Source organism: Zea mays, chromosome 1 (genome assembly GCF_902167145.1).
Source record: "Zea mays cultivar B73 chromosome 1, Zm-B73-REFERENCE-NAM-5.0, whole genome shotgun sequence".
Lineage (NCBI taxonomy): Eukaryota > Viridiplantae > Streptophyta > Magnoliopsida > Poales > Poaceae > Zea > Zea mays.
Window position 1 is genome coordinate 76,059,443 of NC_050096.1, and position 15,711 is coordinate 76,075,153.

The following is a 15,711-nucleotide window of genomic DNA, read 5'->3' on the forward strand; positions in this document are numbered from 1 at the left end:
GAGCCAGCTCGAGCTAGCTCGCGAGCTGACTCGCGAGCCAAACGAGTTGGAGTAATTAGTCAAATTACAATAATCTCGGATCCAAAATAGTTAATCTTGTATTCTACTATAGTTAATCTTGTTCTTTGTTGAGTGTGAAATCTTAAGTTGCAAACTCTATTCTTTTTTTCTAAATAGATCTCCTTCTTTTCTTTTGCTACATGTTTTTATATCCGTTCGTAGACACTAGACATGGTATTATCGAGCTGGCTCGCGAGCTAAACGAGCCAGCTCGAGTTGGCAAACGAGTCGAGCCGAGTTGGATCTTCAGCTCGTTAACATAACGAGTCGAGCCGAGCCAACTCGTTATCTTAACGAGCCAACTCGAGTCGAGTCGAGCCGAGTCGAGCCAGCTCGATATCCACCCCTAGTTACACCACGCGTGGCTAGGGGCGGGCACGATATCGGGGTATATGGCATGCACGGTTGGATGGCGTGTGTTGATAGAACAGATGATGCAAATGTGTGGACGGCAGAACGACATGCTCATTTCAAAAGATGTAAGAGACTTTTTTTTAAAAATGATGCATAATCTGATGTTTTAATATAATAGAGATAAATACAGAGATAAAGAAGAGATATAGATAGAAAATAGATAACTTTTGAACGTCCGGTCGTTGAGAGGAAAAAGAGGGAATGCATCGAAGTTCGGTGAAATCACATCCACCTGACCTCATCCTAGACTAGACTAGTCGTCGACTCGTCGTCTCGGAATAGGGTAGGCGAGGCGACCCGAATCCGCGTGGGGACACGTTTGCGCGGCTGCAGCCGCGCAATAACTACTGGGCACCGGCGCACGAACGCCGCGTGCTCCCCGACCACCAGCTCCAATTCCCTCCCTCCAAAGCCCCCCCCCCCAATCCCTTCACACTGTTCTGCCCAACACCCAATTGAAGCCGTCCCAATCCCAACCCTACTCCCTTGCCTCCCCCTAATGACATCGCCTGGCGGCGTCTTCTCCGCCGCGCTCGTCGCCGAGGACTTCCCTTGGGTGCGTGGCTTGTGCTGGTCCAGCCCGATTCGTCCATTTATTTGTTGAGCCAGGAGAGGTATTGGCTTGACCGAATTCGCTGCTGCTGCTTCTGCTGAACTGCTATGGTGGTGGTTGCTGCGCAGGTGGACATGGAGGAGGAGATGGGGATGGCCCCGGACATGTACCGCGAGGTGTTCGACCTCGCGCAGCGCGGGACACGAGCCTTTCGCGACCGCCTCTTCGACGAGGTGATCGCTGAGCTCTCGCTCTTTCCCGAACTCTTTTTTGTGTTTGCGTGCAGTCGAGTTGCCAGTGTCTCAGTGTACCCGGGCCGGAAGTTCGTATATACCTCATGATCGCTATCTTTAATTGTTTATATGCTTCCAGTGTTGGGGGAAATGGGAATTGGCTTTGGAGTTGGACGGGGAGTCTGTGAGTCTAGTGTACCCTGGGTGACCTGAAATTCGGCTCGTCTTTTGCTTTTTGACTCCTTGAGATGGGGTGGAGTCCAATGTAATGTAAACAAACTAAGCTGAAGTGGCACAATGATGTTCAATTCATTCTTTGTCAATGCAAATTAATTTTCTGAAGAGCTTCTCCCGCATATGCAACGAACGCCTGGTACCAGCAATTGCAGCTTGCTGAAAGGAGAAAACTATACAAGTCATCAACTAGAGTCATTGCTTTCCCTGGTTCTGTCTCTCACAGTAGTAAAATATGCTTGACAGAGTTGCCGTATGCAGATAATTTGGAATATCGAGGATCTTTCACATACAGTTAGTGTGGCGTTAGGAGTCATCCCCTTCCCTCAGGAAAAAAAGACTGCCCTAACTATTTATGGTCCTAGAAGAGGAAAGCCCTAGATACCTGTGGGTAGCATACAAGGTTTTATGGTCCTAGTGATTCCTGAATCTCACCTAAAGGAAAGCCCAAACTAATTAAAACGATCTCTCGGCAATGGTGGAATGCTCCTGTTTGGGCCCACTTATGCAGGAAGCATCTCCTATTAATTACATATATATATATATATATATATATATATATATATATATATTGACAGTAATTTTATCATTTTGTGTTTTCTTTTAATTATCTGCTGTTAGTTGTTCAGTGTTCTTCACGTGCACAAATATATTTTGCTGGCCTTAGTGCGAATGCTACTTATCATGATCCTGTTTCAGGCAATATCCTGTTACACTAAAGCTCAAAATTTGAGACCAGATCCAATTATCCTTGGCAATCGAAGTTTGACTTTCTGCCGGTGAGTTTCCTGGCAATGTTTTTTTGCATAACTTAGCTGTACGGATCTCTTCAATACTTATGTTTGCTTTGGATTCACAACATGGTGTGTTACCATTATGACAGGTTAAGTCAACTGTTGAGGGAGAGATCAGCAGCTGACTCTGAATATCAGCCCTTGAATGGCCTTGATCCTACAACTCATGCAGAGGTATAGTCCTTTACACAGTTGTTGGATTCCAATGTTAATTAAGTGAACTCGCAGCACATGAGGCTTCCTTTCCTTATAAGAAAAAACTTTGTTTTGATTCGTTATTACAGTTAGCTCTGAAGGATGCAGAGAAGATATTATCTATCAACAGTAATTCTCCTAGACCATATATTCTCAAGGCATATGCGCTATTTCTGGTAACAGTTTGTAACTTATGCACACTAGGAGATTCTAGATCCAATCTTTATTTTTTAGTGTGAATACTTATTAAGTGTTTTTTCCTGAATAATATTGTTAGAACTGTATTAGGGTTCGGGTACATTACTCTCTTGCCCCTCTGTAATGGGCCAGTCCCAACTCCATATGGCTATTAATATATAGCCCCACCCTATCCTAGGGTTAGAGTTTCACCTTCAAACTTGGTACCAGAGCGAGATTTCTCTCTCCTCTTCCTCCTACCCCAGTGCCGCCGGGCTCGCACCCTCCCTGCTCGGCCGCCCCCCTCTCTGCCCAGGTCCGCCGGCCACCTGGTGCAGTGGTGCAAGTTGTCTGATTGAGTCACTAGGTTGTGGGTTCGAAACAGTCTCTTCGCATTTCAGGGAAGACTTGCCTCGGTTTATCCCTTTCCCGAATCCCACTCATGTGGGAGCCTTCGGTACTGGGTCTGCCCTATTTCTCATTGTATTTTTCATGATCTGAGTGTTCACTTGATCTAGAAATCTCAGGCGGTATATGTCAATATGCAAAATTTGGAATTACATGTTGCAAATTGTCAAGTTCGAGATTACACTGGATGATCATCCAAAAGAAATTTAGGTTCTCTAATCAAAAGAAAATATTAAAAATAATTCATGGATATAGTAATGTATGTCATATACCAAATTTCATTGCACAATTTACTAATAGGGGCAAGCCCTCCTGTTTCTTAAAAAAGCAAAAATGTCCATTCATATAATATAATTTTGCTTTATCTTCTTTCTTTCTTTTTGGTTATGCTCTGTTGTTACACTGTTACACCATCAAGAAACACTAACAAGTTTCTCTTTTTATTATAATAATACCTTCGTTCACAAATATATGACTGTTATGATCGCTAGATCGGTGAGGGATTGGAGAGGGGTATCGATGGGCAGGAACGTCGGCCAGGGGCCTCTGCCCATGGCCGAGCAAGAGGAGGGTTTCTCCCTTCTAATTCTTGCTTATTTTATTTCTCATCTATTGATTACATAAATAGGCCAGCTGATCGCCCCTATCTAGCTAGAGATTCTTATCTTCTTAAAACTCTCATAAAAACTCTCAACAAACTACTAACTGATAACCTTCCTAGATAATCTCAACTAATCTCCTAAATAATCTCAACTAATCTTCTAATCTTATCTCTAACTATCCTTATCTAATCCCCCTTGGAGGGCCCATGGTTGCTGCTGCCGCAGCCCCTCCGTGGGCCTCCTTAGGCCCTGACACTAGATGTTATGATCGCTAGATTGGTGAGGGATTGGAGAGGGGTATCGATGGGCAGGAACGTCGGCAGGGGGCCTCTGCCACGACCGAGCAAGAGGAGGGTTTCTCCCTTCTAATTCTTGCTTATTTTATTTCTCATCCATTGATTACATAAATAGGCCAGCTGACCGCCCCTATCTAGCTAGAGATCCTTATCTCCTTAAAACTCTCATAAAAACTCTCAACAAATTACTAGCTGATAACGTTCCTAGATAATCTCAACTAATCTCCTAAATAATCTCAACTAATCTTCTAATCTTATCTCTAACTATCCTTATCTAATCCTCCTTGAAGGGCCCATGGTTGCTGCTGCCGCAGCCCCTCCGTGGGCCTCCTTAGGCCCTGACAATGACACCGTTGACTTTTTTCGAAAACTTTGACCACTCGTATTATTCAAAATATTTATTCAAAAATGTAAAGTTTTAAGTCAAGCACAAACTACCTTAAGTGATAAAATAAATCGCAACAAAATAAATGATAATTCATTATTTTTTGAATAAGACGAGTGATCAACGTTTTTTTTAAAGTCAACGGTGTCATATATTAATGAACGGAGGGAGTATATTGGAACCAGTGTTATGTATATTATGACCATGTTAAAGTGGATTTGTATTTCTTGGAATGTTTGTTTATCTAATTGGAATAACTCATTGATATGAAGATGGAGCATTACCATGAGGCACGTGAGACCCTTCTTGCTGGTCTTCAAGTTGATCCCCTCAGGTATGATTATTGGCGCATAAGGATATTCATAATTGACTTCATTGCTCGCAGATATCTATTACTCCCTCTGTTCTCTATCTTAAAGTCATGAATGTATGTCCTAAGTAAAATGATTAAACTTTGACCATTAATAACAAAATAATTATAAGTATTGTCTAAATAAAAATAGAACTATTAGATTTATTATTAAAACATCTATCTGAATATATATTTGTGTAATTTTAAAATAATTATTTTTATAGATATTCTTGGTCAAAGTTTCAAAACATTGGCTTAGGACAAATCTTCGTGACCTTAAGATATGGGACGGAGGGAGTATGTTAATAATGATCCTCTGGTTCATTTTATAACACCTATTTTCTATAAATATATGCAGTCATGTCTTGCAAACCTGTCTGAATGATCTGGATAGGAATACAAATATTGCAGCTGGGGCAAGGCGTGCAAGGTTAGCTAGGATTGATGATTTTGAGTGCACATTATGCTTTAAGCTATTGTATGAACCTGTCACTACACCATGTGGCCATTCATTTTGTCGCTCTTGTCTACATCAGTCAATGGATCATGGTGAGCTTACACAATTTTTACATGCCCAATTATCTGTTTTTGTTTAATTATGAACATACTGGCATACTGCTGTGCTATGTCCAATAGGTAATAAGTGCCCCATGTGTCGGACAGTATTATTTATCGGTCCAAGAACATGCCCTATAAGGTAATCTATGTTGAGAAGTTAAACTTGTTTACTTCAACGTATCATTTTGTTCAGATTTCCATATTTTTCCAGGCATTTCTGACGGCAGTTATGGTTAAATGTTTCAGTGTAACATTAAGCAACATAATTCAGAGAAATTTCCCAGAAGAATATGCTGAGAGGAGGTCAGAACATGAGACTATGACATATGCTGGTGTTGATTTGATGCCTCTCTTTGTCATGGATGTTGTACTTCCATCCCAAAAGATGGCACTGAACATATTTGAACCTCGCTACAGACTGATGGTAAAGTTATTACAAAATTATATACACTTTTATCAGACACGTTTGTTGATAATGTACTTCTCTATTGGTCAAGATCACAGACCTAATTGTAAATGCATATCCAGCTTGCAGCTATAACCTTGCAAGATTTTATTATTTAGAAATCTTGCTGAAGTGAGTTTTATCAAATAATGCATTACAACAACAACAAAGCCTTCTAGTCCCAAGCAAGTTGGGGTAGGCTAGAGTTAAAAATCCAACAACACCCACAAGTTAAAGTTCGGGCACATGAACAGCTATTTTTCATGCACTCCTATTCAAGGCTAAATCTTTGGATATATTTCATCCTTCTAAGTCTCCTTTTATTGTGTTTTCCCATGTCAACTTCGGTCTTTTTCTTCCTCTTTTTCCATTGCTATCACGCCTTAGTATCCTACTATACAATGGCGCCCCTAGAGATCGTCGTTGGACATGTCAAAATCATTTCTACTGATATTAGACAAGCTTTTCTTAAATTGGTGTTACTCCTTGCCTGTCACGTGTATCATCATTTCCGACCCGACCCTTCTTGTATGGCCATAAATCCAGTGCAACATACGTATTTCCACAACACATATATGCTGAACATGTTGTCTTTGTGTAGGCCAACATTCTACAACATAATCTCTCTGTAGCATTGATCCTGGATACCTAACGATGTCCTTCATAGGCACTATTTGACCTTCCAAACTAACACCTCCTACCTCATGTGTAGTGGTGTCGAAATCACATCTCATATATTTTATTTTAGTTCGACTAAGTGTAAAACTTTTGGATTCTAGAGTCTCCTGCCATAAACTCTGGTTTCCTATTTACTACTGTCCGACTTTTATCAACTAGCACTACATCATTCGCAAAAAGCATAAACCAAGGGATATCCCTTGCATGTCCCTTGTGACCTTGTCTGTCACTAAGGCGAAAAGATAAGGGCTTAAAGCTAGTCCTTAATGTAGTCTTATTCTAATTGGGAAGTCATCTATCCCCATTACTTGTTCAAACACTAGTCGTAAACTTGTTGTACATGTCCTTAATAAGTCTAGCTTACTTTATTGAAAGTTTATGTTTGTCCAAAGTGCACCACATAATATTTTTTAGTATTTTGTCATAAGCCTTCTTCAAGTCTTGAAACCATGTGTAGATCCTTCTTCTGTTCCCTATACTACACTTGTGTTTCTAAGAAAATGGTTTTCATGGTTTACCTTCTGGGCATGAAACCAAATTGGTCCAAAGAGATCCTCGTTAGTTCTCTTTGACGATGCTTGATAACTCTCTCCCATAGCTTCTTAGTATGGCTCATCAACTTAATTTTCTGGTAATTAGTACAACTTTGAACATCTCCCTTATTCTTGTAGATCGTTACCAATATTCTTCTCGAATCATTAGGCATCTTGTTCGACCGGAAGATATGGTTGAACAATTTGGTTAGCCATACTATAGCTATGTCCTCGAGACATCTCTATACCATCAGAGTCCATCGTCTTACCCCCTTTCATCCTTTTTAATGCCTCTATAACCTCAGATTCTTGGATCCTACGGACAAAGCGCCTATTGGCATCATCAAAAGAGCCATCGAACTGAAAGATTGTATCCTCATTCTTCTCATTGAACAATTTATCAAAATACTCTCGCTATCTATGTTTGATCTCATCTTTCTTCACCAAGAGGTTCTATGTTTTATCCTTAATGTACTTAACCTGGTTCAAGTCCCTTGTCTTCCTCTCACGAACTCTAGCCATCTATCCTATATATGTGCTTCTCTCCTTCGCACTCAAACGTTGGTAAAGATCCGTATACACACTTATAGCTCACTTTGTAGTCTTCTTTGCTACCATGTACTTCTCTATGTTGTCTATACTCCTGTCATGGTACAGATCTTTGTACCATTCTTTCTTCTTAATAGCCATCTGGACTTCCTCATTCCACCACCAAGTATTTTTAGCTTCACCTCCACTCTCTTTAGCTACTCACTTACTCCACACACCTCTGAGGTCACCTTCCAAATGCAGGTTGCCATCTTCTCCCACATGTTGTTTGTGTCACCTTCTTCCTTTCAAGTGTCCTTTTTGATGGTCCTTCCTCGAAGACTTCTGCCTTCTCCCCTTTCAATTTTCTCACAACCTTGGCTTGTTTGTCCCTACGGGAACACATAAAAACAAAAGACTGTCACCATAGGCTTATGTTTAGGTATCACCTTACAATTCAAACATGCTCGATTATCCTCTTTTCTTGCGAGGATAAAGTCAGTCTAACTAGAGTGTTGGCCACTACTGTAGCTCACTAAATGGGAGTATATCTTTGTAAAGACAATGTTGGGCCTGTTGGCTATCAATAGATCAAAAGCTACCGTAAAGTCTAAGAGTTCCTTTCCCTCCTGATTCCTACTACTATACCCAAATACTGCATGAACCGTCTCAAAACCTGCACTTGTACCTACATGCCCATTGATGTCTATTCATATGAAGAGCTTCTCACTAATAGGTATAGTTCTAACCATGTCATCTAAGGGGGTGTTTGGTTACATGGGCTAATTTTTAGTCCCTACAATTTAGTCCCTTTTAGTCTCTAATTTACCAAACATAAGGACTAAAGAAGAGACTAAACCAATTTAGTCCCTAGTCCCTTAAGGGGTGGCTAAAGGGAACTAAACCTGATTTTCCTCAGCTGCCCTTAACCCTTTTAGTCTTATAACAGAACACTACGGTTGCTTCTTTTTTACTTTTTTTCTACATTATATTCCAAGGGCATTTGAGTCTTTGGACAGTGTATTTAATGACTTTAGAATCTGTTTAGTCTCTAGAACCAAACATGTAGGGACTAAAGTTTAGTCCTAGGACTAATTAGAACCAAACATGGCCTAAGTCTTCCTAGAAAAGTCTTTTAGCACTCTCATCGTGGCCTACTTGAGAGGCATACATGCTAATTACATTCAAGACCAAATTATCCACGACAAGCTTGACTAAGATAATCCTATCTTGCTTCCTCACATCCACCACACTGTTCTTGAGACTCTTATCAATCAAAATTCCTACTCTATTTGTATTTGCGACTGTCACTGTGTACCAAAGCTTGAAGCCGGTATTGTCCGCCTCTTTCACCTTCTATCTTCTTACCCTTCTATTTAATCTCTTGGACGCATAAGATATTTACATGTCTCCTAGTCGTTGTCTCAATTGACTCCCTTAACTTACCTGTAAGCAACCCTACATTGTCAAATGATGCATTGAATATCAAAATTTAAACATGTTTAAGTGTTTCTATTTAAAAAATATTTCGCATATGTGCAATGTTTGCACCTCTCCTGTATATTCGGGAAATATGTTATTTGCATACATACTAGAATTACTTAGATGTTTTCTCCAAAGCATGGAAACCTACATTGTTTCGGCTTCTGGCAGCTTCTGGTCACCAAAAGCTGCTGCGGACTGCCAAACGCTCAGCTTTTCAGACAGCTTCTATAAAATTCGTTGGGGCAAAAACCATCCAAAATCAACATAAACACATAATCAGTTGAGTCGTTGTGATAGTAGGAATCCGTCACTTTCTAGATCCTGAGCCCTATGAACAACTTTATCTTCCTCCACACGTAATCGTAATGATACTCAGATTCTCCTCACAGCCAGATTCTCCCCACAGCTAGATTTTCAGAAAAGCTGGTCAGAAAAAAGCTGAACCAAACAGGCCCATAGGCTATATAATTTTGAAGCATATTGATCGTCCTGCACATCTTGGTTCCAGTGAATACAAAAAAGTGTAAGACCTTTCTCTTTCTGTTTATCACCTTTTGCTGTTGATGCATGACTAGTCTCAACTTTATTTTTCCGTTGGATTTTCTGCATTCTTTGGTCACACACAGTTTTGTACTTGTGTTGTTACTCACCAATTCACACTAACCTTAATGAACCTATGAAAAATGCATGCATAAATTTATTTTTTAGAGAAAAAACATGTAACTAAGTGGTATTTTACTATCTTTGTTTATTCATTATCTTTTGATGCTTTCATTTGTAGGTACGGAGAATAATGGAAGGGAACCATCGGATGGGAATGGTTAGGAATTATAATATGAAAGCATCACTTTGTTTTGAAAGAGTTTTTCTTTTATTATTGGCTTGAACATTGTAGGTTGCTATTGATTCGGCAACGGGTACTGTAGCAGATTGTGGCTGTGAGGTGGAAATTTCAGAGTGAGTTTTTTCTTTCACTATTTGCAACCTGCTGACATTATTTTTTAGTTTAATGTTTATCTTCATAAATTTCTAGGTGTGAACCACTTCCAGATGGGCGCTTTTATTTAGAGGTAAATTTTGTATTAGCACTGAATTTCATAATAACAATGTAGTTATATTCTGCACACTGCCTTTTGTATGTGCAACTGCTTGGTGTGCATCCCTGTGAGCCTACAGACCCTTGACTGTCTTACTGCAGAAATCAAATATGATCTTAGTATTGACTGGTCAAAACTAATCGTTATATATGCTCTTAGATTCAACACATAGAACTTAGAAGATGTAAGCTCTATTTGCAAATGTTCTTGGACTATTTTTCTCTGTTTTGCAAATGGAATCCTTAATTCTTGTTAGATCAAAAGAAATTTCTTGTAGAGACTAGAAATGAGAATGTATTGCTTTGGTCACCTGCAGCAAGAGAAGTAGAGGACCTTGCAAAGTATCATTCCTTTCCTAGTTTTGTGGACCTTTTCTTCCCTTACAACCACTATTGAATGTCAAATAGTGTGGAGATTTGATGCCTTTTTATGTTGAATCAATGTAATGAATTAAATTGTGAAATTCAGAAGTCATTTTCAGAGGCCAAAAAATAATAGTTTCCATCATAGGTGGAAGGCACACGTCGGTTTCGTATCGTGCGATCATGGGATCAAGATGGGTGAGTCTTACATGCTTGCTACAAATCTATCTAGAAGAGAATGGAATATCATCATTTTCGTGAAATTCTTTTTTTTTGAAAAATAGATATAGAGTTGCTGAAGTTGAATGGTTGAAAGATATACCTCTGCCAGAAGGTTCACAAGGGAGAAGAGAAGTAAAATCTTCATACCTTTCTCATGCCTTTCTTTAACTCAATAATTGTGTCCAAATGCAACCAATGTTTTTATCAGTATATCCTGTTATTTTTCCCTAACAAATACATCTCACATTGGCTACATACTTTCAAAACCACATTGAGATTCAGTTAGACTACTGTCAAATTGAAAACCTAACGTGTTAGTGTAACTTCCGAAACTGGGTGAGATGTGTTAGAGTACCTATTAGGGTTTCGGTACTCCCCATGTATATTTACTGTTTTGCCCCCATTGTAACAGGCTCGGCCCATCTAACTCAGGCTATATATCCATCTCCCAACCCTTTGTTAGGGTTAGGGTTTTCATCAGTCAACATGGTATCAAAGCCAATTTAGTTTTTCCCTCCCTCCCGGCCACCCACCAACGCTCCTCTCGCTCCCCACCGGGTTTTTTCCACCGACAACCCCGTGTGGACGGAGGCTGCCCCATCCCCGCTGGCCACTGCACCTGCGCCTGCCACTCTCGTCGCCGCCAGCGCCACCATCCAGGCTGCCGTTGCCGCCTCCCAGGAGCGCCAGCGCGCCGCGTGTCAAGGGCGTCGGGCCCGAGGGTAGGAGGACCGCGGCTCCGAAGGTCGTAGCCGCCGTCCGTGTTGCCGACCGGGTTATGCCCCCAGGAACGGCGGTCTTCGTCAACGGGTTATGCCCCCTGTTGCCGAGTAGAGAGAGGTAGGAGACTGAGATAAAACTTTCTTGTCCTCATCATGGGCGCTTACAGGGGGTATATAAGGCCATAGGCCAGGGCTACTAAAGGAAGCCACTAATCACTCTTATTCCCTTCTAAATCTATCCCAGATTATTAAAGGAAAGCCATCAATCACTAATCACTCTTATTCCCTTCTAAATCTAGCCCGGACTAATAAAGGAAAGCCATCAATCACAGATCACTCCTATTCCTTCTAAATCTAGCCCGGACTAATAGGAAGGCCATCAATCACTTTTATTCTTTCCAGATCTAGCCGCTAGGCCTGGCTGCCTGCTGGATCAGGCGCTGCCTGCTGGATCAGGCGTCCTGCGCGCTCAGCCGCGCGCCGCACGTCGCGTGCCCTGTGCCGACGTGTGTACGTATTTCCGTACATCACATCTCTCCCCTCCTCGAGAGGCAGCTCGTCCTCGAGCTGAAATAGTGGGTATGAAGCGCGAAATGTGTCCACATCCTCCCAGGTAGCCGATGCCGGCGAGGCTCCCCGCCAGCGAATGAGGACCTGCCGAACTCCCCTGAGCAGCCGCATCTTGACTGCTTGCTCTGGCTCTGGAATAACTGCGCCGTGGCGAACCGGAGGTAGAGCTGGAGGCTCTTGCGGAGGCGCGCCGTGGAACTTCTTGAGAAGCCCCACGTGGAAGACGTCGTGGAGGCGAGCTTGAGGAGGCAGGGCCAGGCGGACAGCCACGGCGTTGATGCGCTCGACGACGCGGTAAGGGCCGTAGAACCGCGGCTTCAGCTTGCCAGCCGACGAGTCGGGCATGGAGGCCGTCGGGCGCTGGCGTAGACGAAGCAGCACCCACTCGCCGACCTGTATGTCGATGTCCCGATGTAGACGATCATAATGATGTTTCTGGACAGCCTGGGCCTGCTCCAGCCGGTGACGGATATCTGCCAGGAACTCCACGCGCTCCTCCAAAGTCCTGGCCACCGCAGGCACCCGCGTTGCCCCCTGCTCGTAGGAGCGAAGTGAGGGAGGGTCGCGGCCATAGACGACGCGGAACGGCGTGTCGCGCAGGGACGACTGGAAAGCGGTGTTGAAGATGTATTCCGCCCATGGGAGCCAGCGCAACCAGTCGCGGGGTCGATCTCCCGTCAAGCACCTGAGATACATGATGATGACCTTGTTCGCCGATTCGGACTGGCCGTCTGACTGGGGATGAAATGCCGTGGTCATCTGTAGCTTGGTACCGCTCAAGCGCATCAGCTCGGTCCAGAAGTTGGAGGTGAACACCGAGTCCCGGTCAGAGACGATCGACTGGGGAATGCCGTGGAGACGGACGATGTCGGTGAAGAATGCCTGCGCCACAGACTCGGCCGTGTACGGGTGCGCCAGGGGAACGAAATGTGCATACTTGCTGAAGCGGTCTATCACCGTGAAGATGACGGTCTTGCCGCGGACGCGAGGCAGCGCTTCGACGAAATCCATGGCGATGTCCGTCCATACCCCTTGCGGCATCGGCAGGGGCAACAACAAGCCGACCGGGTGCTGATGGTCGGGCTTGTTGCGTTGGCAGACTGCACAGCCACGAATCAGATCCTGCACCACACGTTTCATGTGAGAAAAATGGAAGTCGCGCCGGAGTCGGTGCAGGGTGCGCTGTACGCCCTCATGGCCTTCCTCGTGGACCGCCACCAAGATCTCCTGGACCAGCGGGGAGGCGGGCGGAATGTACAGCCGGCCCGCATAGTGGACGAGGCCGTCGGTTAGCGCCCAGGGCCGTGACCTGGCGCCGCTGCTGATGTCGTGCTGGAGGGCCGCGAGCGTGGGGTCGACGGTGTGTGCCTGACGGAGCCGATCTATGAAGTCGAAGCGTGGTCCGGACAAGGCCAGCACCAAGCCCTCCTCCGGTGTGTCGCGGCGTGAGAGCGCGTCCGCGACGGCATTGGTATGTCCCGGCTTGTACTCGACGGAGAAGTCGAAGCCGAGAAGTTTGCCCACCCAGTGGTGTTGTGGTATGGTGGACAGCCTCTGATCCAGCAAGTACTTGAGGCTGTAGTGATCGGTCTTGACTTCGAATCGGCGCCCCCAAAGGTAGGGCCTCCAATGGCGGATTGCCTGGACGAGGCCGATCAGCTCCCGCTCATAGGCGGCTAGGGCGCGGTGACGAGGCGCCACGGGCCGACTGAAGAAGGCCACGGGGTGGCTGTCCTGGACCAGCACCGCCCCGAAGCCGTGGGACGAAGCGTCGCATTCGACGACGAACGTCTTGGAGAAGTCCGGCATGGCGAGTACCGGGGCCGACGTGACCGCCTCCTTCAGAGCGGCGAAGGCAGCCGCCGTCTCGTCCGACCACAAGAACCCGTCTTTCTTGAGCAGGGCGGTCAGCGGCGCGGCGATTGTGCCATAGTTGTGCACGAATTTCCGGTAGTACCCGGCAAGACCGAGGAAACCGCGAACCGCGCGGGCCGACCGCGGCTGCTGCCAGTCGCGCACCGCCTGCACCTTGGCGGGGTCCATGGCGACTCCGGCCGCCGAGACGACATGTCCCAGGTACGCGACGGAGGAGGCCGCGAAAGCGCACTTAGAGCGCTTGACGAAGAGCTGGTGCTGCTGAAGCGCGCCGAAGACAGCACGCAGGTGACGAAGGTGGTCCGCCCATGTGCGGCTGTAAATCAAAATGTCGTCAAAAAATACCAGCACGAAGCGGCGGAGGAAGGGGCGCAGGACGTCGTTCATCATGGCCTGGAATGTGGCGGGAGCGTTGCACAGCCCGAACGCCATGACCAGGAACTCGTAGAGGCCGTCATGTGTGCGGAACGCCGTCTTGTGCACGTCACTCGGCCGCATGCGGACCTGGTGGTACCCGGATCGCAAGTCGAGCTTGGTGAAGAAGCATGCCCCGTGGAGCTCGTCCAGCAGCTCGTCGACGACTGGGATAGGGAATGCGTCCTTGATCGTGAGCGCGTTAAGCGCCCGGTAGTCGACGCAGAAACGCCACGATCCGTCAGGCTTCTTGACGAGGAGGACCGGGGACGAGAACGCGGAGTCGCTGCGACGCACGATGCCTTGTGCGATCATTGCTGCACATTGTCGCTCCAACTCATCTTTGTGGGCTGCCGGGTAACGGTACGGCCGGACCGCTACCGGCAGTGTGCCCGACTTGAGTACGATGCTGTGGTCACGCGCCCGCGGCGGTGGCAGGCCCGCGGGCTCGGCGAAGAGGCCATCGAACGTGGTCAGCAGCTCCTCCAGCAAGGCTTCGGGCGCCGTGATGCTGTCGAGGCGCGGTGTGCGCCGGGCGGCCACGTCCTCCCAGCAGATGGGGCGGCCATGGCGTGTGAAGGCCACGGTGCGCGTGGTGAAGTCCCACACCATCTTGCCTAGCGTGACCATCCACTGGGTGCCGAGGACGACGTCGTAGCCGGCCAGTGGCATCACATAGAGGTCGACGCAGAAGTCCTCGCCTGCGATGGTGATCGGGGCCTGACGGAAAACACCCGGGCAGGCGATGCGCTCGCCATTCGCCACGGTGGCCGTGAGGCGTGGGCTGGTCTGGACAGCAAGCCCCGTGCGTGACGCTGCGGCCTCGGCGATGAAGTTATGCGTGGAGCCAGTGTCCAGCAGGGCGGTCAGCGTCACGGCGCCCACTTGCACGCGCACCTGCATGGAGTCACAAATGGGCATACCAGCCACAGCGCGAAGGGAGAACAATGGTGCGGAGGTGTCGACGGCGTCAGCCTCCTGGGCAGCGTCCTCCAGCTCGAAGCCGTCAATGTAGAAGACGCGGCGACACACCCGATTGTGCCCGCGGGAGTACGGCTCATTACAGTTGTAACACAAGCCAAGACGACGACGTTCCGCCTGCTCCTCCGTCGTAAGGCGCTTGGCAGCCCCAGCCGCGCCGCGTGGAGGAGGTGCCGGGAGGGCCAGCTGCTGTGCTGGGGGAACCGGTACGGGAAGCACCGGAGGCGCGCCGGCCGCTGGCAGCGCTGGCCGCGTAGGTAGAGCGGGCAGGGCCGCGCGCGGGGCCGCCCGACCGAGTAGGGGGTTGAGCCGGTCTAGCTCCACCAGTTCCAGCATCCTGGCCAGGCTCATGGCTGCGGCCAGGGACTCCGGCGCGTGAACGCGGACCTGATGGCTCAGCGGCGGCAGCAGCCCCCCTGTGTACAGTTGTACGCGCTGGCTTTCCTGCAGCCGGCCAGCACGCGAAAGAAGGGCCTGGAAGCGGTTGGAATATTCTTCCACCGATCCCGTGCGTCGACACTCCGTCAGCTCGAACAGC

At 46.7% G+C, this 15,711-nt stretch overlaps 1 protein-coding gene across 1 annotated transcript in view; it reads left to right on the top strand.

Moving 5' to 3' along the window:
* The first annotated feature begins 860 nt into the window (after window positions 1-860).
* Window positions 861-15,711, top strand: part of LOC100278355 (uncharacterized) — a 28,753-nt gene continuing 13,902 nt past the window's right edge. Inside the window, exons 1-14 of the mRNA NM_001176187.2 lie at window positions 861-1,030; window positions 1,156-1,260; window positions 2,194-2,273; window positions 2,378-2,462; window positions 2,573-2,659; window positions 4,624-4,685; window positions 5,062-5,252; window positions 5,340-5,400; window positions 5,508-5,685; window positions 9,712-9,750; window positions 9,826-9,887; window positions 9,964-10,000; window positions 10,538-10,587; window positions 10,674-10,743. Coding sequence (NP_001169658.2) covers window positions 974-1,030; window positions 1,156-1,260; window positions 2,194-2,273; window positions 2,378-2,462; window positions 2,573-2,659; window positions 4,624-4,685; window positions 5,062-5,252; window positions 5,340-5,400; window positions 5,508-5,685; window positions 9,712-9,750; window positions 9,826-9,887; window positions 9,964-10,000; window positions 10,538-10,587; window positions 10,674-10,743 — 1,164 coding nt within the window. The 5' untranslated portion in view covers window positions 861-973. The remainder of the gene's footprint in view (window positions 1,031-1,155; window positions 1,261-2,193; window positions 2,274-2,377; window positions 2,463-2,572; window positions 2,660-4,623; window positions 4,686-5,061; window positions 5,253-5,339; window positions 5,401-5,507; window positions 5,686-9,711; window positions 9,751-9,825; window positions 9,888-9,963; window positions 10,001-10,537; window positions 10,588-10,673; window positions 10,744-15,711) is intronic.